This window comes from Ictidomys tridecemlineatus, chromosome 10, assembly GCF_052094955.1.
Source record: "Ictidomys tridecemlineatus isolate mIctTri1 chromosome 10, mIctTri1.hap1, whole genome shotgun sequence".
Taxonomy (NCBI): Eukaryota; Metazoa; Chordata; class Mammalia; order Rodentia; family Sciuridae; genus Ictidomys; species Ictidomys tridecemlineatus.
Window position 1 is genome coordinate 1,148,195 of NC_135486.1, and position 22,721 is coordinate 1,170,915.

The 22,721-nt window shown below is 50.4% G+C and overlaps 1 protein-coding gene and 1 long non-coding RNA gene across 3 annotated transcripts in view; one reads left to right on the forward strand and one right to left on the reverse strand.

Moving 5' to 3' along the window:
* The first annotated feature begins 425 nt into the window (after window positions 1-425).
* The window catches only part of Pbx1 (PBX homeobox 1), a 234,493-nt gene continuing 212,197 nt past the window's right edge, over window positions 426-22,721 (forward strand). Inside the window, exons 1-2 of one of the 2 annotated variants that reach the window (XM_005319860.5) lie at window positions 426-1,285; window positions 4,449-4,522. In XM_005319860.5, coding sequence (XP_005319917.1) covers window positions 1,095-1,285; window positions 4,449-4,522 — 265 coding nt within the window. In that variant the 5' untranslated portion in view covers window positions 426-1,094. The remainder of the gene's footprint in view (window positions 1,286-4,448; window positions 4,523-22,721) is intronic. The other variant, XM_005319861.5, reaches the window with a different exon arrangement.
* On the reverse strand, window positions 12,340-15,689 carry LOC144367088 (uncharacterized). The gene is made up of 2 exons (XR_013426298.1): window positions 14,949-15,689; window positions 12,340-13,932 (listed from the first exon to the last, which is right to left on the reverse strand). It is a non-coding gene; the product is annotated as an uncharacterized LOC144367088 (long non-coding RNA).

Here is a 22,721-nt window from a genome sequence, read left to right on the forward strand (position 1 = left end):
AGTTTTAAATGCTGTGCTGCAGCAAAAGAAAACCAGGGGTGAGGCGGAGGGATCCACACCGTCTGTGTCCTTTCCTGCTAATTTTATAGGTTTGCATTGAAGAGGAGCCTCGTTTTCCTCCAAGACGCAGCCCAAGAAAGGGCGGCGAGACAAGGGGGAACCGCGGAGCCGGCGCTGGTGGACCGGGGCACCTTTAAGGGCCGGGGGCCGGCGCTCGCCTCCCCCGGGCCCACCTCTGAACTCTGATTGACAGCGCGCCGGGCGGGGAGGAGCGGCGGCGGCGGCGGCGGCGGCGGGGGAGGCGCGGCGGGGCGCGGGGCGGGGCCCTCGCTTCCAGGGCGACCAATCAGGGCTCGGGGCGGGGCTCCGGGGCCCGCCCGCCCCGCCCGCCCGCGGCCCCTCCCCTCGCCTCCTTCCCGTCCTCCTCCTCCTCCGCCGCCGCCTCCTCGCAGGCTGTGGTTCTCTGTGTATGTTTCTGGAGTCCTGAGCCTGAGCTAAACAAAAGCAGAGGCTGACGGGGCCGCGGAGTTTGCCGAGACGCGGAGGAGGAGAGAGCGGGGCTGCGCCTGCCGGCGGCCGGGGAGCCGGCTCTGGCCACAGCCCACCCCCTTCGAGACCGCTCCGGCCCGGAGTGGGGGCGGGGGCCGCGGGGGTGGGGGAAAGTTTGCCTGGCCATCCCCCTGCCTCCCCTCCTTTCTCCCGATCCGTGCATATTTGCAAAAGGATCAAGCCGCGATTTAAGCGCCGGGAGCCCCTTTCTGCCTGGCCCCGGAGGTCGCACTGAAACCCACAGCCAGCTCGGGCTTCTTTCCGCCAAGTGGGAAGGAGGTTTATTTTTCCTGCTTTTTGGAGTCAACACCCTTCCCCAGCCGCTCTGATCCCCACCCTCACCCCGCCACCCCCTCGCGCCCCCTCCCCCTCCCCGCGCCCCAGCCTCCCACCAGCCTCTAAAGAGGCGAAGCATTTTTTCTTTGGGTCTCTCTCCCGTCCCTGGTCATCCTGAAAAGGACCCGGAGGCAGCTGGAAGGATAAGCCTCGGTGCTCCCGGGCCGAGCCAGGAGCCGCGCCGAGAGCCGGGCTGCCTGCCTGCGGAGATGGACGAGCAGCCCCGGCTGATGCACTCCCACGCCGGGGTCGGCATGGCCGGGCACCCCGGCCTGTCCCAGCACTTGGCGGACGGGGCCGGCGGCGCCGAGGGGGAGGGCGGGAGGAAGCAGGACATCGGAGACATCTTACAGCAGATCATGACCATCACCGACCAGAGTTTGGACGAGGCGCAGGCCAGGTGAGATGGAGGCTTTGCTTTCCTTCCCGGGGTTTTGTTTTTCTCCCTCTCGCGGGGAGAGACAATGGGGACCGAGTCTCCGCAGCGCTTTCTTCAAAAATGTGATTTCTCTCCCCATTCTGACAAGCAACTACATGGCGGAGGAGCAGGATTTGAAGGAGCCTGGTTATGGAAAGTGTGCTCGCCCCTGCGAGTGTGGTGTGCACGTCGTGCGTGTGTGTGCAGAGGATCCGTGTGGACCCACACCAGCGGGCACGCCGAGGGGCTGCCGGCTGACCCCGAGGCGGCCCTCGGCACTTTTTACTGCTTTAAAAAAGTGCAGGAGAGCAGAATTGTCAAGTTCTGAGCAGCCGTCCGTGCCTCGGTGTTGGGGGATCGCCCCACATTAGAAATAAAATGTCCCAAGAACACTTTATTTGCAGATTTAGCCGACTCCCTCACTAATTCAGTGAGTTGGGTTTTCCCTCTCGACTTACCCCTCCAAAATTAATTTTTATCCTTTTTTTTCTCAAGCCCCCCCCACCATACAAAACCACCAGAGAAGAAAAAGCCGGGCATTTCTTTGTCAGTAATCGTCAGCTACATAGAAATTATTTTACATTCCCTTAATTCTGTTTTTAGAAAAGCTAAAGGGAAGAAAGAAAAAAGATAATTTTGCTTTTAGGCATGTTTGCTAGTTTTATGAGACTCGGATTTTCAGTTTAACTTTATTGTCTCCTAATTTGAGTAGGTTTATTAACCTTCCATGACACAGTTATGTACGGTCCTTTAAAAAAGGGTGGGGGGACAGAAATCCAGCTTGCTCCTTCACCCCTGCTGCTGGCAGGACTTCGTAGGATGCAGCTGAAGAGAAACGAAAGCAGTGGGAATGTTCTGTATTTCAATACTATAGGACATGAAGCTCTTCATTAGAGAAATGTAATAAAGAACCTGGAGCCTCCGAACTTGATCCACCACCAGGCTACAGTTCTCATGTATTTTATAGAAATTTTCTTTCAAAATAAAACCCAAGTAAAGTAGCAACCCACTAACATCTTGCCCAAGGCCAAACTCCAAAGAATTTAAAAAATTTAATGACCACATATGCCTATACCCAGCTTTGTTAAATCTCCACAGTATTTTTCCAGCTTGTGCTTTGAAAATCTTTTAGACATACATTTCAAATTTCTATAACTTGAGTGACTTAGTTATCTGGAGAAAACATATGTAGTTCTTTTTTTCCCCCTCCTAAGGGAAACAGGATTTTGAGTTGAGAGAATGAGAGGGAGCAGATAAAAACACAAATGTGTGAATGCACGGTGTTGGAGCTGCACACACGCGACCCGTAAACTCAGAGGACTTGGTTCACGGGTGCCTAGAAACTTGGGGAGGTTAAAGACTTAGACTATTTTATTTATTTTAATAGAGGAAAGGTTTTTTTAAAAAATTCTGGGTGCTCTTTTTGAATTTTATTTCCTAAAGAAAAGCTAATAGGTATGGCAAATGGAATGATTCCCACTGGCCAATCTCTTTTGAATTGGAACAGATTTCTCCATTACATTGTTCCAGAAAAATACACTCAGACATACCAGTAAACTGCTTTGCTAACAAGTTGGTGACATGGAAGGGGCCGTAGGAGCAGACACTCGGCTACTTTTGTAAGATTCAGTCCCCCTTTTTAGTGAAACTGAGGACAAACAGCTCTCGGCAGGTTTCCCCTTCAATGGCCTAAAAGCTGAGAGGCCAGATAAAATTTGGGGACAGGGACATGGTCAGTTCTCCTTCTGTAATCCCCTGTGTGTCGGGGAGACACACTGTTTCTATATAGCTCTGTGGAGTTTTTTGTTTGCCTTTGGGCCTGTGCATAGGAGTACAATTAGGGAAAACTATTTCTAGAGACTCAGAGAGATCTTAATGCAAGAATCTTCTCATCCCCTTTTTTCACCCCACACGAGAACTGACTGAATCTCAACTGAGCTTTCTTTTTGGTTGAACAATGCAACTCTACTTGGCAGATGAAATGTCCTTCTTTTCCTTTTTCTTTTCCCTTTCTAATGTATATTTGTTGATTCCAAAGTAAACTATTACTATTTTGGATGCCATGCATTGTGAGTTTATTACTCCTCTGCTGTGTGGTGTAGAGAACATACTTGTAGTCTGCTCTTCTGGAGGCTGTGTGTGTTGTGTGGGTTTTTTTGTTTGTTTGTTTGTTTGTTGTTGTTGTTTTTAACTTTCAAAAGAATTAAAAAAGAATTGCATGTGTTTTAAGTGATAGGAGTTTCCACTTATCTTTACACATGATTTTAATTAGTAAACAGAATTCCCTTAACTAAGAGCTGATACGATCAGTATTTTCTTTCTAAAGCACTATCATTCTGCTAAGTGATTCCATGATAAAGTAGAGGGAAGGTATTGTTTTCTTCCTTAAGTGCATTCTGCATACAAACACTCAGACCCAAGAACCAGGTCAATCGCTAATCTAAAAGGCAAAATTGTATTTATTTTTTCCCCAATGGGTGGAAGGTCCTAATTGTAAATAATTGAATTTCAACACCTGCAAATAAGCAGTGTGTGCACAAGAGACGTAATGTGAACACAGAGAAATGAATTTATCCCCATATGGGTATGTTTGCCCCCTGGCAATGCATTTCCATACTCTTTAACTTGGGGACTGAAATTTTATAAATTGACAGTTCTGCTCAGAAGACCTTTCAAGCATCTTGTGTTTATGAGAATACAGGGGCATCTGCGGAATGAATTCAAACACATGGATGAATTAAATTTGAACACACGCAGATGGAGAAGCAGGCAGCTTCTAGGCTGTGGTCACCGCGTGGATTTTGCAAAACTGTTAACCTGTGTGTTTGGCTCTGTGCATCCACAGTCCTGTAAGGGATGATTGGTTTCAAAATTCCACTTTGATTACACTACTTTTAAAAATTCCCTAAATGGGCATAATTTAGGTTAGTTCTGTTCTGTAGTTAAATCCCTACTCTCTCACTGCTAATTAGCATTATTTCTTTTTCTGTGGCGGGACTTCGCATATTACGTCATAAAAACAAGTGAAGCGTGCCGCAGGGTTGGGCTCGGTGTATGATTCTGGCTGAGTGCTCCCCTTCCCCTGTGCCATCTCAGGGAGTCCACCTAAGCTACCATGTTGTTGTTTTTGTGTTTTTTTTTACAGAAAACATGCTTTAAACTGCCACAGAATGAAGCCTGCCTTGTTTAATGTGTTGTGTGAAATCAAAGAGAAAACAGGTAGGAATGAGAATCCAATATTTTGGCATTTTCTTCGGCCAGTTGAATCACTTAACTGCAATCATGAATGTCGTATTTAAAATTAGAATTTCAGGATGAAAGTGCTGATTGCCCAATCTCTAATACCAAGTCCTCCTCCTGCTTTCTGTAAAGAAGGAATCCAGTTTCTCTGACGTTGTTTTCCAGTAGTACAGGTTTATTTTCCTTAACTCTTTCTCCACCCTTTTGGAAATTGAGGCTAAAACGTAGGTTCTGAAGGAAAATTCGTAGAATGGTGTGTCTTTGGGGAAAAATATGAAAGTGTCCATTTCCCGAAAGAATGTACTTTGGCCCATAATTAAAACCCCAATTTATTTTGTGGCGTTGGGCTGGGGCGGAATTGTTTAAAGTTTCTTTTTCCCCCTCTTTTGCTTATACTTATACAAAGATCCGGCTAGAGGCTGTCAACAGAAAGTGTTGTCAGATACCTTTGTGGGAAGCGCCTTCCAAAAGTACCTCTCCGCCTTGGCCTGGGATTTCCTAGTGGGTGAGAGGTATAGAGCGCACTGCCTAGAGAGCTCTGGCTCTTGTTCCACTCTCTAGGCCTCACATCATGGACTAACACACTTAGAACACACCCCAGGAGGGCATTTAAATTTTAAAGCAACAATTAAAAAATAGCAGTCATCAATCAGAGATGTTCTTAAACAGCAGGTGCTGTGGGAAGGACATTTAGCACCATCCTCTTGTTTGTTTACTTTAATCCTTAATTTTCCAAAGTGGCTAAATCTCTCCCTTGTAAGGAGAAAGAGGCCATCTGAAGCCATGCCTAGAGATGAGAGACCTGGCTACATACTGGGGCAGCTTCTGCTGGGCTCTGCCTCCTGCTCCCTTTGAAGCAGCGCAAAGTACCTGACATCCTACTTATTTATTTATTTTTTACAACAAGGACTGCAACAGTCAATAATTCACATCTAAACCATATAAACAAGGGCATGACATGAATGAAAGTGACAATAAATATGATGGCATGCCCAGTTGATATACATTGATAGTCACACAGAAAGGGGGCAGGGAGGGCCAGCGCCAAGGTGGCTTTTTTGGGGGGAGCTTTCTGTGTTTCTCCTTTAAAAAATAAATAGTTTCAAGATGTGATTGTGGACTGAGTTCGTGATTACTTGGGCTTCAAACGTACGTGGAATCGGCAAGCCGCTCTTTGCTGGGTGTTCTTTACGGTGTGCTGGTATCCAGACAAAGCACCTGGGCCGTGCTGCCTGGACCTGCTTGTCCTCCAGGCCGCCTCGCCAGTGGGGGACCTATTGCAAAACGGCTAGCTGCAGTTTTTGGCTGGGAGACACTTCTTACGAGACTCATGGATTGTGCCTACGAATACCACAAGGGCTTTTCTCAGTTCGTAACCATTTTTAGTTTTTTTTCCCCTCAGGAGTAAATGTATATATATGTCTCTATTTTTCTCCTCTCTCCTTTTGTCTTCCTTTTTCTTTGATCAATAATGCTCATTCACTTTTAATGCTGGGTCTGTTAAAATTTGCTTCTAATTAAGTATGAGTTTCTTCTGATCTTGGATCATAAAATGCAGAATCAAATAGAAAGAAATATGTAACAGTCCAGACAGAGAGAGTTTATTTTTGAAGATACTTTTTTTTCAGATTTTCATTGAGAGGCAGCCTGTCAGGGCACTTAATGTGCACTGTGGCAAGAGTGTTCCATTCTAGCCTCGTCATTAAAACCTACCGAGTCAGTAGATCAAAGTGGGTGGGTGGGAGTCAGGTGGGGGTCAGGAGTTGGCGCCTTGTTGTTACGGGCTACGGCCTGGAGGGGCAAAGCAAGTGTGGTGGCCTAAATAACATTTTAAAGATGCCATTTATGGTTGGAATACATATTTTGGTTTCTAAAATTTTATGTCGACACACTTCACGTTTGGAAATTCAAAAAAATATCTAAGTTGTGTGTGTTGTGTCTAGAATAAGGTACTTAGAAAATAGCTTATAAAATAATGTAAATCAAAAGTTTAAAGGTACTTGTGCCTTCCGTTAAGAGAGAAACGCGCACATGCACACAGGCGTCGCACACATGGAGTTTGCGACTGAGGGGACACCTTGAGTGAAAGAGAGCAAACGTCCCCCTCCTGGCCTTCAACTTGAGTGGGGAGGGGCTGAGGGGAGGGGTGCTGCTGGGGAAGAGCTGTGTTGGAGGTAGGTGTCAGCCACGGGTGATCCTCCAGGGGCCCAGCCACCTCTGGGCTCTCAGAGGCTGCAGACCCCTGCCCCAGGCCAGCGTGTCCTCCGTGTCCTCCGTGGGGTTGGTGTAAGTCTACGTGAAGCCCCCTCGGTGCTGAGCTAGAAACATGGAAGGCGGCTCCAGCCAGCAGCTCCCGCCTCCTGTGCCTGGCCCTTCCCGGGCCTGGCCTTCAAGCCCTTTGGTGGGAACAGGGCTCCTGAGCTCCACCCAGCCCTGCCGAGGTCGCCTGTGTCATGGGCTGGTCACTTGTTCTACTCTGACCTGCAGTTCACACGTCGGCCTGGCCTTCAGAGCTCTGCCCGGGAGCCGGCCGTCCCGTCCAGCCCTGCTTTTGGTTTCAGGTTTCTGTACGTGACTTTAGTTGGGAGATTCAGGAGTGAATGGCGCGTCTTACCCCCTTTTGGAACTTTCAAAAACAGGCGCCATATCTGAGGTAGGCAGCGGGGTCTGAATTACACTTGATTGATGGGTGTTTAAGCCAGAAATTACGGTGGGGGCCCTTGAAAAAGAAGAACCCTGTGCCTGCTGGCTTCAGAGTGTGCGCAAGTTTTTATTTTGATACTTTTTTTGCTTTTTAAAAATAAATGCCAAGATAAAAGAAAGCCATAAAAAAGCTCAGGGAGCATATTCCAGACAGCAGCAAGAAAGCCCTGTCAAGACCACGATGTGAAGATTTCAAGTGGCTTTTATCTGCACACTCATTCGGGAACCCAGAGACTCGACATGCAGTCTTGGGCCATTTAGTGGCACGTTTTCTTTTGTTTTTTAAAGAACGGTTCCTGGTCTCCTGATACAGGGAGCTCAGGCGTACACAGGTGTATGGGGTGGCAACCGGGCTGGCGGGTGCAGGGGAAGAGGAGAAAAGCCAACACGTTGCATTTCTTTAATAAAAAAAAAAAAAAAAAAAAAAAAGAAGAAGAAGAAAGAAAGAAAGAAAGAAAGAAAGAAAGAAAGAAAAAGACTCAGAATATATTTTTAAACATTGCTTGGTTTTTAAATTTTTATTTCTGGGTCAAAATCATGCAGGTTTAAAAATTGCAAAAAGAAAAAAAAATAGATGTCATTTACTAAGAAGAATATTTATAGATAGCAACGAGTAGTTGCAATTGTTGTGAATAGCTTTTAATTTTAGAATATAATAGCTATATATGGTGCTTTTCAGCCAATTTCCCTCAGTGCATAATCTGCACTGAAGTTAAGTCGAATAATTGGAGGAGGTTAAAAAATTATTTTTTGCTTCCTCAACCCCCTTTGTTCTCTCTCTTTCCCTTTGCTGTGTTCAATTAACACCCCCATCACGGAACTGTGGGGTGTTTTTAAGTCTACTACTGTATTTCTTTTTTGACACCTCCCTTATTATTCTTGCCTGACTCTTCTTTTTAATATGGCAATTACATTATGGGACTTCTACTCCTCTCCTCTCCTCTCCTCTCCTCTCCTCTCCTCTTAAAAGCATTGTAGAATTGTGTGTGTGTGTGTGTGTGTGTGTGTGTGTGTGTGTGTGTGTGTGTGTGTTGGGCCCCAATGGAAGGAAGCTGTATGTTGCAGGGAGTAATTCTGATAGCTTTAGTCCGTGAGCAGAACAGACTGAAATGACTTCGGGGAGGTTAGAGCAGCCCAGATCAGATTCCTTTTGGACTTCAGGCGGGACTTAACTTTTTGTAGAAGCTCATCTGTAGCAGGTAAATGCAAATTTTTCCTTTTCTAATAAGAGAATACAAGAATTTGGTCCTTTTTAAAAATTATTTTATTAATAATAATGAAGTTTAGAATATTTTATTATTATTATTATTTTTATTATCATCATCATGTTGGTAGCAGGGACTGAGAGAAGGCACACCTGAGGGAAGGTGTGAGCCAGTTTTAGCTGTGCGCCCATTGCTCAGGCGGCAGGCGATGGCAGTCCTGTGGCCGGGCGCTGCCCTGTGGAATGGCGTGGACATGCGCTGTACACCTATAGTCGTGTCTCGGGAATGTGAGGACAGGATGTGTGCTGAGCTTGGGACCACAAGGCCCCTTCTCTCCGGGCACTCTCCTGCACTCCAATGTTTTAGAAATGGGTTTAGAAAAATGCTGCTTTTGAGAGGTGGGGAGAAGGAAATGGAGAGGGCTTGGTCAGCTGCCAGGAGATCCTCCTGGAATCTGGGAGTGGCTTGTGAGGGAGGACAGGGGAGCTGTGGCCGGGGCTCTGAGCCAGCCTGGCTGGGTGGAGGGGTCGTCACCTGCCCGTGTTCAGCTGCCTCTACCCAAGACGGGCTTCTGCTCGGCTTCTATTGACACCAGGAACTTTTCCATGTTTTTGGCAAATTTGCAAAAATATTTACAAATAAAATAACCAAAACCTGGTATTAAACACACGGAAATAGAAAGCCCTTTTGATTTTAAAGCATAAGCCAGGCTTCTTCTGAAACATGGTTTACTTCCTGCATGCCTTAGGAACGCTGATCCTTGATTTTGTTTTCAAACATCTTTTAGATGCTGCTGTGTTTGAACTTAGTGAAGTAGATGTCGATATATGTTTATTGATTTTCTTTAAAAAAAAAAGTTCGCCCCAAGCACCGTGAGCAAAGCACTCTGCCAGCCCCAGCCCCAAAGACACCGCTATTCTCTCATGACCTAGAGGGGCACCTGCCCAGGTGCTGCCCGACTGACCTGGGCTAGAGGACTGTAGTGGCCCCGGCCCACATCTGCCCCTTACCTGAGACACTGTGTGAGAGCCAAGGAATGCAGTAATTGATGAATAGCATAAATGGAGGGTTAATGAGTTGTTTGCAAAGCCCTTGGAGCTCCCCGGGTTATATAAATAAAAGATGCTGTTTCATATAATAAATTATCTCCAAACTCATCTTCTACTCCATTTCACAGTCTGTCCTTGCATTAACCCTTCCTGGCCAAAGAGACGTATTTTCTAGCGGTCCATAACTAAATAATGGGGTAGGCAGTTCTCTGTCTGCAGCTTTGCCCATCTGCGTCTCACGGACCTCACTTCTCAGAACTGGGCAGAGTGACTCCCAGAAGGAAAAGGAGAGTCTAGGTACAGACGGTCAGTTTTACAGACCCCGCTGCCTGTTGGCAGAACAGGCCGGCCAGCTTCACTCACCAGAAGGTCTCATGCTTCCCAAAACTGTCCTCGGTTACTCAGGGAAGTCAAGACCCCAACAGGGGGAGATCCATCCTTGGGTTCCCGCTGTAGCTTCACCTGGGCCCTCCTGGTACTCTGTCGCTAACTGGGCCTGGGGGTAGATGGGTCAGCCCATGCTCATTCTGGACTTACTGCTGGGCAGTTGTAACCCACAGGCAAATGACTTATTTTGGGAGGAACTACCACAGTGCTGTAGGAACTTGACCTCTAAACCAGAGTCCTTGGTCTGTGCCCCACATCTGTGACGTCTCATCTCTGTGACGTCATTCACGTTGCTAGACCTCTCTGTGCCTTTTCCTTATCTATGAAATAGAGATCACTGGGATGGGTGTCTCAAGTGTGGTTGGAGGACTAAATGAGGTCATGAATGTAAATTACAGTGCCTGGCACAGTCCATGCTGTTGGCTTTTATTATTTCTGTCCTTGTTTTCTTACATGAAAAAGAGGCTTACACCAGATGGTCCCTAAAGACTGAGCCAATTCCAAGACTGATTCCATGCCGAAAAGAGACAAAAATTGCTGAATTTAAGATTTGCTTCCTTTTGTTTTTCTTGCTATTCTCCTAAAGTGAAAGCTGTATCTGGCCAGAAGGCTGGGACTAGGGTGGAAGCCTGCAGAGAAAGCTTCTTAGTCACCTACAGACTGGACAGGAGCCACCTCAACAGCTAGAGTTGCAGCCTGAGCCCCGGCAGCTGGAGGGGCCGTGTGGTCTCCGTCCCGAATACTTTCTCTCTGAAGTCACAGAGGCCATCCGTGGGACCTGCCGGGGCTCCAGGGAGGAAAAGTACATGAAGTAAGTGCAGGGCAGCTTGACCTTTCCTGTGTTCTGAGATGTCCCTGACTTCAGAAAAGTGATGCCTTTGTCAAAAGGAGAGCTTTGACACAAAACAGGAATATGCTTCGTTTTTTACAGGTTTCTTGAAGTATGTTTTTTACCCCATGAAATTCATCCATTAAAACAACAACAACAATAACAAACAACAACAAAAAAAACAATAACAAAAATAAAAAAAGAAAGAAAAACAGTTCAGTGGTTTTTAGAATATTCACGAATCTAATGGTCGGACATCTTTATCCCCCCCCCCCCCCACCAGTCAGTGCCTGTTCTCCTTTGCTGAGCTCCTGAGGAAGGTGTGTCTGCACTGTCTCTGTGGATTTTGCCTATTCTGGGTATTTCCCATTGGACAACCATACCACATGTGGCTCTCTGACTGTTCTGCTTAGCGTCCATCCAGGGTCTATCCATGTGTGGCAGCACGTGGCTGCACTTCATGCCTTTTTCACAGCTAGATAATATGCCACTGTGCAGGCTCACTGCACTTGTGCCTCTCTTCACCAGCTGATGGGTGCACAAGCCCTTGGGAACGATGCTGTGGATGTTTACAGAGTGGTTTTGTGTGTGGACATGCTTTCTCTGGATGTAGGACTGGAGTTGCTGTGTCATATGGTAGTGCTACATTTGGGTTTTGAGGAAGCCAGACCCTCTCCCAGATTGTCTGCAGTGCATGCCACCTCCTCCCCCTCCCCCTCTTCCTAATGAGCACAGCCCTAACAGTGGGTGAGACGGGTGTTCCCAGGTCAAGGGTGTTCCCAGGTCACGTTGCCAGTCTTAGTGCTCCCAGCATTCCCTTTTCCCACTTTCTCAATCAAGGACATCTCCTTTCTTATACAGTGAAGGAGTATGTTGTGTTTTTCGTCTCCTTTGGTCAATATTTACTCTAGGGGAAAATATCATGAACACATTTTTTGATGTGAATCATGCATGGTCGGGATTTATGTGAAGCCTCTCAGAACAATTTGCATTGTAAAGAGGTGAAAAGTAAAGTCAAAGGAATGAATCTCTAAGCTGGAATGTCAGTGTCAGGTTCCTGGAGAGGGAGACACTTTGAGAAAAGAATGGAGAATTCCAAGGAGCAGTCTAGTGTGAGAGAGGCCCTGAGTCCCCCACGTGGTGGGGCTCAGCTTGCAGTGTTGTCATCTGACCTAACTGGCTCCATTGCCTCCACTGGACGGGGACATGGTTCTTGCTGGGGAGGGTGCTTGACCAGCTGAACGGGACGCTGATGCACAGAACGGGGTTCAAGATGAGCTCAACTCATGGCAGCCACGCTTGTTCTGAAGCCCTGGCTCAGATGTTCGCCTCTGCTCTCTGCCCTGGGCCTGTCTCTGGGGTCGGATGTGTCACCAGCCCTGCTCTGGAGTTTCGTGGCTCACTGGAATGCTTGCTCACCTGCTTTTATGAGAAATGCTTGTCTGTCGAGGAGAAAAGTAAGAGTTGGACAAAGCTCAGCAAAAGGTCCCCGACACTCCCTCCTCCCAGCCGGAGTTGTGGGAGAAGTCCTTGGGACTTCAGTGAGCCCTCGTGTGATTCTGGACTTAATGATTGACATTTTCTGGTAGCCCCATTATTAAAATAAATAAACAAAAACAAAACTGAAAATAAACAGAATTAATTTTAATTATGCATTTAATTTGGCCTCAATATATCTAAAGTACCCTAACCTGCAGTCACCGTGAGCATTCTTAATGAGGTGCTTTGCATTCTGTCGTGCACTAAGGCTTTGGAGTGCCCTGGGTAGTTCACACTTACAGCACACCTTCCTTTGGTCCTGTTTCAGCTGCTCAGCAGCCACGTGTGCGGGTCGCTGCCGTTCTGGGCGGCACAGCCACAGGAGGGTTGTTGGGGCACGGAGCTTGCTTTCTTCCTTTTTTGGCTTGGTTTTGCATTCCCAGGAAGACACATGTTGCTCCCTGCTCAAGCCTGATCTGGCAAATCTGTAGCAAGTGTGGTTGGTTCCTGGTGGACAGCACCAGAGTACCAAGCACCCAGGCACCTCTTCCTGGCACGGGCCTCCCCCACACACTCCAAGGTCACAGGGTGCCGGGACCCAGTGGCTCTGGGGCATGTCTTCTCTTTTCATTCTTTCTTTCCATCAAACCTCATTTTATGCTTTGTTTCTATATCCTTAATGAAATCTGGAATGTACCCTAAAATAGGCTGCGTGAGCCAAACAGCCACTGTGGGTTTTTTAGCCAAAACACAGAGAATAAAGTTTAGAAGAGTCCATGGCGTGACAAAAGTTTGCAGGTCCCACACCAGGCATCCCAAGGCTCAGCGCCAAGGAGTCCCTGCTGGCATGTTCTTCTGAGGACTCCATTAAGCTCTGGGTTCAGGTTTTCTTGTCCACAGAATGGGTGACTCCAGAGAGCCACTAATCGGATCCCCTTTCCTTGGGTCACGAGCCCAACGTGATGCCCGCTGAGACGCGGTTCATTGGAGGGAAGGCAGGGTGAGCGTGTATAAGAGGAAAGTCCTTTTCATATTATGGCAGTTCTGAGCCTAGGAATCCTGGTATCTTTTTGTGGACAGTCACGTAAAACTGGTTGTGGTGGTGGTAAAGCTTCCATCCATCAAGTAAATCAGAGAATGCAAACAGGAAGGGAGAATCCTAGTGGAATCTGAGCAGTGCTCATTATTGACACACTCAGCATCACAATGGCAAGGCCAGTCTGAGGCCAGTCCCAGTCCAACCCACCTTGTTGATGGTGTCTGGATGCAAGTAGTGCCTCCACACAGTCCTCTGAAGCTGTTGGAAACTGCTTTCCACTGCCTTTTAGGCTGCACAGGGGTTTGTGGCTGCAGGAAGTGCAGAGGCCTGTTTGAGTTCACGTGGTGGAGGGTAGGACAGAGGAAGATTAGCTTGGTTTTCACCTTGGAATCTTGGCGTTACTGGGCCACCATTTGCCTCAGCTGAAACACTGAAATAATTTGTTTCCCACCTACGCGTCAGCGAGGCTTCTGGAGGCTTCAAGTGAGGATATTTAGAAAGTGTTTGCATCTCCAAGAAAGGGTGGCCAGGGAGTGAGAGGAAAAACTTACCTATTTGTCTTGCTTTGAGATGATTGAATCTGCCAGTAGGTCAAAGGAATACATTTACCCAGTGGCCTGTGCGGGTGGGGTGGAGGGAGAGCCTCCAGTCCTTCCTTCGGAGGGCTTAGGTGATTTGAGACCTCAAGTGTTGTCGCCCTAAGAGAATCCTTATAATTACCATTGTTAATAGAATTAAAACTTTGCATTTATCCCTCGTTCCTGACAAAGCCTCTCGAGGCTGGGGGAGCGCAGCCTGCGGGTTCTGAAAGGCCTGCTGGGTGTGGGCCGCAGACCCTAATCCCCCGGCACATTTGCATGTGAGGCTGGGGGCGCGCACCCTGCGAACATTAACCAACACTTAAAAACAAAGAGCGGGCCGCTGGCGCGCAGCTTCCTTTGTGCGCCTCCCTACCAGGGCGCTGTAATCCTCACCCCTTTCCAGGGGACCGCCTGGCGGGGCGAGGCGGGGAGAGCTGCGGCCCAGAGCAGGCCGCGCCGCGGCCCCGTCGTGTAGGAAGGCTTTAAGCCGCTGGGTCCTGAGGCCAGAGGGGGAGGACGCGGGGAAACCCGGGAAAGAAAAACCCGACCGCCACCAACCCCCGAGCGCGGGCGCGCCTTCGCTCGGCCCCGGAGGAGACGGCGCCGCGGTCCCCGGCGTCTGCGGGCCGGATCGCGACCCGAACTTCTGAGCCGGCCCCGCGGGCGGGCGGGCGGGGCGAGCGGCGGGCTCCTGGGGCCGAGGCCGAGCGGCGCGGGCGGCGGCGAGGCCCGGGACCCGCGGAGGCCCGCGCACCCGGCGCGGCGGCCCAGGAGGCCGCGAGGCCGGCGCTCGCCCGCTGCTCCCCGGCCGCCGCGGGTGCTTTCCCCGCGCGCCCCGAGGCCCGGCCCCGGCCGGGCGCGTCTCCTCCCGCCGCTCGGCGCCTCGCTCGGCCTCGCGGGGTCCAGGCGAAGCGCGGCCGCGCCACCTCCTTCGCCGCCGCGCTCTGCTCCGCAGGAGGGAGAGGGCCGCGCCCGGAGACCCGGCCCGGGGCTCACCGACCGACCCTCGCGGCGGCCGTGCGCACCAGCCCGCAGCGGGGCCTGCGACGCGCCCCGAAGGGGTCCTGCCCTGGGCCCGGAGCCCCCTTTCCCGCTGGTAGAGTGCAGACGGCCCTGGCCCTGGTATTACATACGGAGGTGACATTCAGAAGCTGCGTGTGAGCACGTGGGCGAGTGTGTGCTCACATGCACGCCTGTTAATTTGCAGCTTCTTTCCTGGTCGGCCTCTGTCTGTCGCCCCTTTCAGTACACACTCCAGCCGCCGCTTACGGTATGGAAGTGGGTTAACACCATCCCAAGTCGCCGCGGAAACCCTCCCTCTCTCGCTCCGTGGGCTCTGGCAGGGAGCGCAGTCATCCTGCCCTGGGGAGATCTTTAACCCGAGAACCTTGATGGACTTTAAACAGCCTTGACATTTGTTTTTGTTAAGCTTGGTCTGATTTCTTGAACACTCCAAGGTTTGGGCCTCCCCACATAACATACCTCGGCTCTTTATTTGGTGGCTTGTCTTGTTTAGAGGAATGCATAAAGGGGCCTCAAGTGGCCTGATTTTCTCCAGTCTTCAGAAAATAGAGAACCCATGTTGGTCGTTGGCCCCTGTCGCTCCCCTCCCCCTGGGCCTTCCGGAGCCCACAGGAAGGGGCTGCATGTGCTGCCCTAAGCCACATTACTGTATTTTCTTCTTAGAAACTTAAGCTAGGAAAGGCGCTCTGGATGTGGGATTGCTGTCTTCCGTGGATTCTGGGCCTTCCCAGTGTTGTGCCATTATAGCTCCCAAGGACACACCAGGAGACCCTCTTCCAGGAGACCCTCCCCAGACTTTCCCTAGATACATGTGGAAGCCACAGGCAGGAAGGTGGCCCTTCCTCCATACTTGAAAGCCCTATGAACTGGTTCCCTCTATGAACTCCAGCAGAGGGTCTCCTCAGGGGGGTTTCTCATCCCAGGACCTCTGGGGAGAGATGGCGGGTATTAGGGAAGGAGTCTGTGCGTCTCCAGCGGCGTCTGGTTCTCATAGACACTGTACGTGTCAGGGCAACAGTGGTAGCAGGGGCACTGGTGACAGCAGGGACAGGAAGCCACTCTTTACCTGCCCCTCCTGGGTCCCAGGCTGGCACCTCCCGGTGACTTCCCTGGGCTGAGGGGAGAACATCTCAGGTGGCTTCTTTCTGGCCAACGAATGGAAATTGATGGGCTTGTCCACATCCAGCTGAAAGAATCTTCTCCCCTGGTGACACTTTTGGAATTCAGCCCTTCTCAGAAGAGGACATGGAAGCTTGATTGTTTTTTAAGTAGATTTCATCAGATATTCGTGAACTTCACTTGTTCTGGAGATGGTAGGGATAGCTCTTCTCCTCCATAGTGGAGAGTCAGAGATGAGTGGCAGGCCGGCTGGGCCCAGCCGGAGAGGCCTGCCTGCATTCTAAGATGAGGAGATGAGATGCACAGGTGAGACCTGGGTTCCACCCTCAGGACCACCCCAAAAAACAAAACAAAACAAAAACTCCGACCTCCTAGGTCGATTTTTCACTCCAGAAAATTCTTCACTTTGTTTTGTGTTTCCGGAGGGCATGAAGGATCAGTATTCTGTTTTGCTCTACCCATTGTTAAATCTGGAGCACGTGTTTATGGAACTTCTAGGTCTGGAGCGTTATGAAGACAGCAGGGCCCTGGCTCCAGGAGCTTCTGGCCCGGTGAGGGGCCTGAGTCGCACTTGCAGTCATCCTAACACGCCAGCTGGAGTGTGGCTGCAAAGGTCACTCTGAACCAGGACAGTCCTCACTTGGGTGTGCCTGCGGAGGCCTCCTTCCTTGAATGCCAGGACTCCAGGTCCACCTTGGCAGCTGGGCACTGTGCCGTCGCTTTGGCCTTCCTGCCTTTCCCTGAACACCGTGGCCCCCACTTCCCTCTGCCCCCCCCCCATTCCCTTTGTCTCCCCCCTCCCCAGTGCTATTTGCCAAACTTGTGACCTGAGACCACTTGGCATTTCCCGGGACGGCTGGAATTTACCAGGCGCTGGATAGGCATTCTGTGACATTTGCTCACCTGGGCAGCTTAAGCTACATGGTCTGTGTCTGCCCGAGAGAGGTTGGAATTTACCTCTGTGCTCCAGGGTTCTTCCTAGCAGGGAGGCAAACACTGGTCTTCCTAGCAGCTGGAATTAACTCTTATCGTGGCGCACATATAAAGTTATATATCCGCTTCTACCCATGTTTATTATGTATTCAATAAATGCATGTAGACAATTTGTGCATTATCTGTCATTCTCTAGTCATTATTTTAACAAATTAAATTTTCATGGTTAGCTTCATCTTTCACATCCATACCCTCCCTTCCACAGCTACCTCGTTCCTTCCTCCTCTCCCCCGGCTGGTGGAAGACACTGGGTTAGCTTAATGCTCTTTAAGGCCTGGTGCCTTGAGACAGCCTGTCTGCTTGAGGTCTGTGATACTCTGGGTGACGGCTTTCCGGCTTTCTCACAGAGCCTGTCCAGCCCCTCTGCTGCTAAGGAAACACCTGCCTGTCTCTTTGGATCAAACTGGTCTGGGAGGCTGTTCAGTGCAGTTGATAGGGACAGGCCAGCCCTGGAGGTATCTCTGACTCTTAGAACACACTCACTTCTTTCTGCCCTGGCTGTCAGCGAGCGAAGCCAACAGGCAGTGTAGACAGTGAGTGTTGCTTGGTGCTTGCTCCTCCACGTGACTTCAAGGGGAGAGTACTCTGGGAGAGGACTCTTGATTGTCGGAGGAGGCTGAGCAGAGATTGTCAGCAGAAGTGAATCTGTACTTCACTGAAGCTGGGAACTGTCCTGTCCACAGTTAGTGCACACAAAAGGTGCTTTACTGCATGCAGAGGTACTGCTGCTACTCTAGCTTTTAATATGAGGAAATTGAGATGCACAGAGCTAACGAAATGCCCAAGTCACACAGCAATGGAGAGGCTGAGGTGGGACCGGTTTTACTCAGTAAGTTTTACCAAGTAGAATTTTTCTACCAAAATATTCATTCCCACTGGATGACAGCACTTCAAACTGATTTGTCCAAGAAAACCTGGTGGAGTCCTCCTCTGCTGTCCAGATAACAAATCTGGCTGCTCATGTCTGGCCCCATTTCTCACAAGAAACTTACCCTCCTGTGGCTGTGCTTGGCAGCAGACAGGCAGAAGAGGAAGGTCCCAACCCTGCCTTGGCCCTGTGTCCCGGGTTTCTGCCCTGGGCTTATTTCTCTTCAGAGTTCACCTGCTTTCTTCTGGGGAGGAGCCGGACCTGTTTCCAAAGTGGTCTAGTGCTGGGCTGCCCAGCACATACGTCACCCTTTCTGGTTCCTTCTCAGAAGCCAGGTGCTTTGACAAAAAGCGAAAGCCGGGCAGAGCCTGGTCCTCACACACCCTCCCTGTCCTGCCCTCCTTCGGCCACTCCCCACAGGCCAGGCAGTCAGGGCCCTGGGGTACCTCCAGCCTGTGCAGGCGGCGTCTGGTTTCTCCAGGTGCACAACTGCAGGGGGCAGCTGTCCTTTGATAAGTGAGTGTTCTCAGCTTGGACCCTCAAGAGTGGTGTCACCCTGAGATGACGTCACGGCCGGTGACGTGGGGACCTGTGAGGCCTCACTGGCAGGGCCTCCTGCTTCCCGGCACCCCGGCGATGCGGGGAAAGAGAAGCACGTTCAAGGTGTGCCTGTGGACCTTCCTGCCCAGGAAGCAGTGCCCCAGGAAGGGCGCAGGGGAGGGAGTCTCACCAGAGGGACAGACGGTGCATGGGCCTTCAGGTGGCCACCCTGGGGAGCACCTCTTTCTGGTCTCCCCTGTGTTGATGATATCTGCTCCCTGCCATTTTCCTGTGGTCACACGGATGGATTTCCCACTGCTTGGATGACCACACGCTGAGGGATAATAATTTCCTTCTCCTCATAAGCAGAACTGGCTAGGTATCTTTTTTATTTTTTAATTTTTAGTGGTAGATGGACCTTTATTTTATTAATTTATATGGGATGCTGAGAATCGAACCCAGTGCCTCACACAGGCCAGGCGAGCTCTGCCACGGAGCCCCAGCCCCAGCCCTGGTTAGCTATCTTATCTATTTATTGCTCATCTGATTTCAGAGAGGAATTCAGCAGCTCACACGATGTCCAGGTAATGAAGGGGATGTCCTGACAGACGAGGGTGTTCAGACCAACAATAAAGTGCACACTAGGGGCCCTCGTTCCTGTGGGTGGAGGGAGGTCCTTCCTCCTACAGCCTCCCAGCTCCCTGCTCCAAGGAAGAGCTGCCTGACCCAGTGTCACCCAGCAAGGTCCCAGAGAAGGTGGCTGCAGTTTTCATTCTCTTTCCTAGTAGCAAAAGCAAAAGAAGAAACAGGACCAGTTTTAAATTTCAGAGCATTTGGGATTACAAATGTATCAGTTGTTTAAGGGAAAGTAGATTTTTACCCCTTGGTATGAAACCACATGCAAATTTTCCCGCCATAATTTCTAATGAGAAAATGTTAAATGATATAGTGGACATTGTCCCCAAGAATATGGGACACACATTAGTGTATTTTGTCATAACCCTTTTTGCGAAATCTCTGGCACTCATCACACTTCACTGTAATCATTGTCTAATGATCCTGTTCCTTCATAAGACTATGAGTTTCTTGAAAATAATGATGAGGATTTGTGTGCCTGGCACACAGCAGTTGTTCAATTAATAGTTTTGAATGAAACACTTTCTTATGTTTAGCCAAAAGGGGGCGTGTATTAATGGTTATTGAGCATTCACTACTCTTGGCTCAGACTTCCAGAGGAACCTGGGGCCAGCTGGGAGTCAGCTCACAGTGCCAGGCACACTGGACTCTGGCTTCATAAGGGCTCCCTCGTGGAAACTCACCTTGTCTTCTGTGAGACAGTGTGCGGGGTACACTCTCGGTGCTCGGTGGCTCTCAGGACACTCTCAGTGCAGCTAGCTTCTCCTTCTGGAGTCTAGGGATTGGTGTCTGTTATGGTGTGGAAGTGAGGTATCCCTCCAAAGCTCACACGTGGGACAATGCCAGAGGTTCAGAGGAGAAATGACAGGTTTACGGGAGCCTTAACCCACTCAGTGCATTATCATCTGCTGGGATTACTTGGAACCTGGAGGCAGGTGGGATGCGGTGGAGGAGGCAGGCCCTGGGGGCGTGGCTTTGGGGTACACATTTCCATCTGGAGAGTGGATTCTCTCTGTGCTTCCTGATCATCGTGGGAGCTGCTTCCCCCTGCCGCACTCTTCTGCCAAGATGTCCTGCTTCATTCACCTCGAGCCCAAGGAATGGAGTCTACCGTCTGGATTGAGACCTCTGAAACTGAGGCCCCTCATAAACTTTCCTTCTCCACAGTTTTCCGGTGGGGTGCCTTCATCACAGTGGTGAAAAGCTATCTACGGCAGCACCTTCAGCCAGGAGGGCAGGGCAGCCCTGAGGGTGGAGACAGCCCTGGTCCTGTGGACTCGCCGTCCTTCCATACCCTCTGTCTTAGGAGCTGATTGACCCTCCCTTCTCTAGTCCCCAAGTCCAGACCTGGCCTGGCAGCCTGGGCTGGGAGAGGCTGTGGTTTCTGTCAGGTAGCCAGGGTTGTGGGCACCACTGCGATCCTGGAGCTGAGCTACAGGGAAACCTTATCCCCAGACCCAAGGGGCAGTCCCCGGGACTTGCGTGACCTTGCCCGGCTCCGTCCCTGCAGTGAGCTGGCTTACAGTTTTCCCTTTCCCTCTGTCTTCCCTTCACTCCCTCATTTCAGTCAGTGTAGATAGTGACCAAAGGCAGGGAGCACCTGTCCTTCCATTGCTCACCTTTGGGGGAGAAGGATGGGGCTTCAGGGTGCTCTGATGGGTCCTGGGAGGTGACCTCAGGTAGCAGAGTGCCTCACCCACAGTGAGCACCCTGCAAGGTGGGCCCAGCCTCCTCGGCACTAGGAGCCTGCCTGGAGGTGGTGAGCTCCTGACCCTTCAGAACCCATGTGGTGCTTTTCAGACACGTAGCTCCTGGTGGCCGCCATGTGCAGGTACGAAAATTACCTTTATCTCCTTGGGCTTACTTACGAGCATGTTAAGAAATAATTTCCAAAGTTAGTGCTCCCTGTTTCAGGGATGCCAGCTTGTGGGTTATGCCTGTGTTCTTGGGCGGTGTGTCCAAGTGAGGAGGAAGGATGGAGACACCTCTCGGTCTCTTGGGCCGCTCCTGATGCAGGCTCAGAGAGAGGGCCTCTGGTTGGGATCAACCAGCTGTGCAGCTCTTGACTGGCTCCTCTGTGTCCTGCATTGTGATCCAGGATGAGGCAGGGTGAGGGGGCTTCTGAGAGGAGACAGTAGAGGCTGGAGGAGGCGGGGCGGGGTATGGAGAGGGGACAGAGATTACAGGCCTCCAGGGACAGTGGAGGTGGGAGGTGCAGCTGCCTCTCTGGCAGCACCTTCCTTGATCCCACCACAGATGGTCCTGCTTCCTCTGCTGGGAGGCCTTTGGGGTCTCCCTCTTCCAGGAACTAAAATAGCTTTCTGTCTGATTACGCTGAGTCTAGGCTGTGGTCCTCACGCCAGGTCCACTGAAATGTCAGAAAGGACTCTCCCTTCCAGTACCACCAGCACCACTCCACACGCGGCCAGAGGCTCCCAGTGGGGACTCGGGGTACTGGCTTCTCAGGAGGCTGAGTGGGTAGAGCTTCCAGGGCGCACTGTCCAGTGGCTCTAGCAGAGGCTGCCCCTCCCCTGAGCCCCTGGGGAGGAGAAGGAAGGGTGTCACCCCGCCATCCAGTGGCAATTTCTGGCTGGAGTCTGTGATCTCTCACACTTGGCTGTGGCCCTCAGGGTCACTCCCTGGGAGCCCTTGCCCAGTCGCAGCACCGTCTGGTACCTCGAAGCAGGGAGTGCTAGGTAGCTCCGCTGGCCTTAGTGGCTTTGCTGTTCAGCTTTCTCCTGGGGACGGTCCAAGGGAAGGGATCGCAGCACAGGCCTGAGGAAGGCGGTCAGGCAGGGGGCCCACATGTCTTGATGGGTTCCTCTGGCTGGGTTTGGAGGCCACTAGAAGTGACTCCTTTCCTGGGCCCCTTTCACATTCCTCCTCTGGGCTCCTCTGCATGCCCAGGGCTTTTACACGGAGCTGGGCCTCCTGGTAGCTGGCATATCTAGCCCTGGATTTAGCTTGAGGAGCCTTTGTAACAATGTATATCTAGCTAGGAAGCTTTTATAGCAGTGTATACTATACCTAGCTGGGAAGCTTTTGCAGCCATATATACCTAGCCACATATCTAGCCAGAGAAGTCTTTGTAACAATGTATATCTACCTGGGAAACTTTTGATTGTTTGGTTTGTAGACTTTTTTCTTCCCACTCCCCCTTATGAAGCAACATATGTTGCAATATATAATTTCACCACTTTGTTAAAACATCCCTTAAATAAGTACTGCTTATAGGTATTCATTCATTTATTCACATGTCCAACAAATGGCTTTTTCCAGGGGTACTAAGGAAGAGAGAGAGAGGCAACCTGGGAGGCTGCCAGCCCAACTCGGAGGTGCATGGGAAAGACGCGCTCTACTCGCAGCCTTGGAATTCAGAGCATTTTTTAGTACATTTGAAAGAACCATAAATATAGATGATGACTCTTATAGTCCTGCTGGCAAATCTGGATGTCAGACCAAATAGGAAAATGTACCCAACAGCCACCTCTAAGCATATGACCTCTTGTTTTTAGGGGCTTATATTGGTGGAGTTATTCATCTGATGTGTTCAGGGAAGTCAGAGTGAAAAGAATAGACAGGTGCTGTCTGTAGAGCTCACACATAGGTGTTTCCTTGATGTCCTCAAGGAGGCTGCTCGAGGGGAGTGTTGACATTTCCCTGCTGCAAAAGCAAGCATTGAACACAGAGCTTGGCTCATGATGGTGCTCAATTAATGCACATGTCC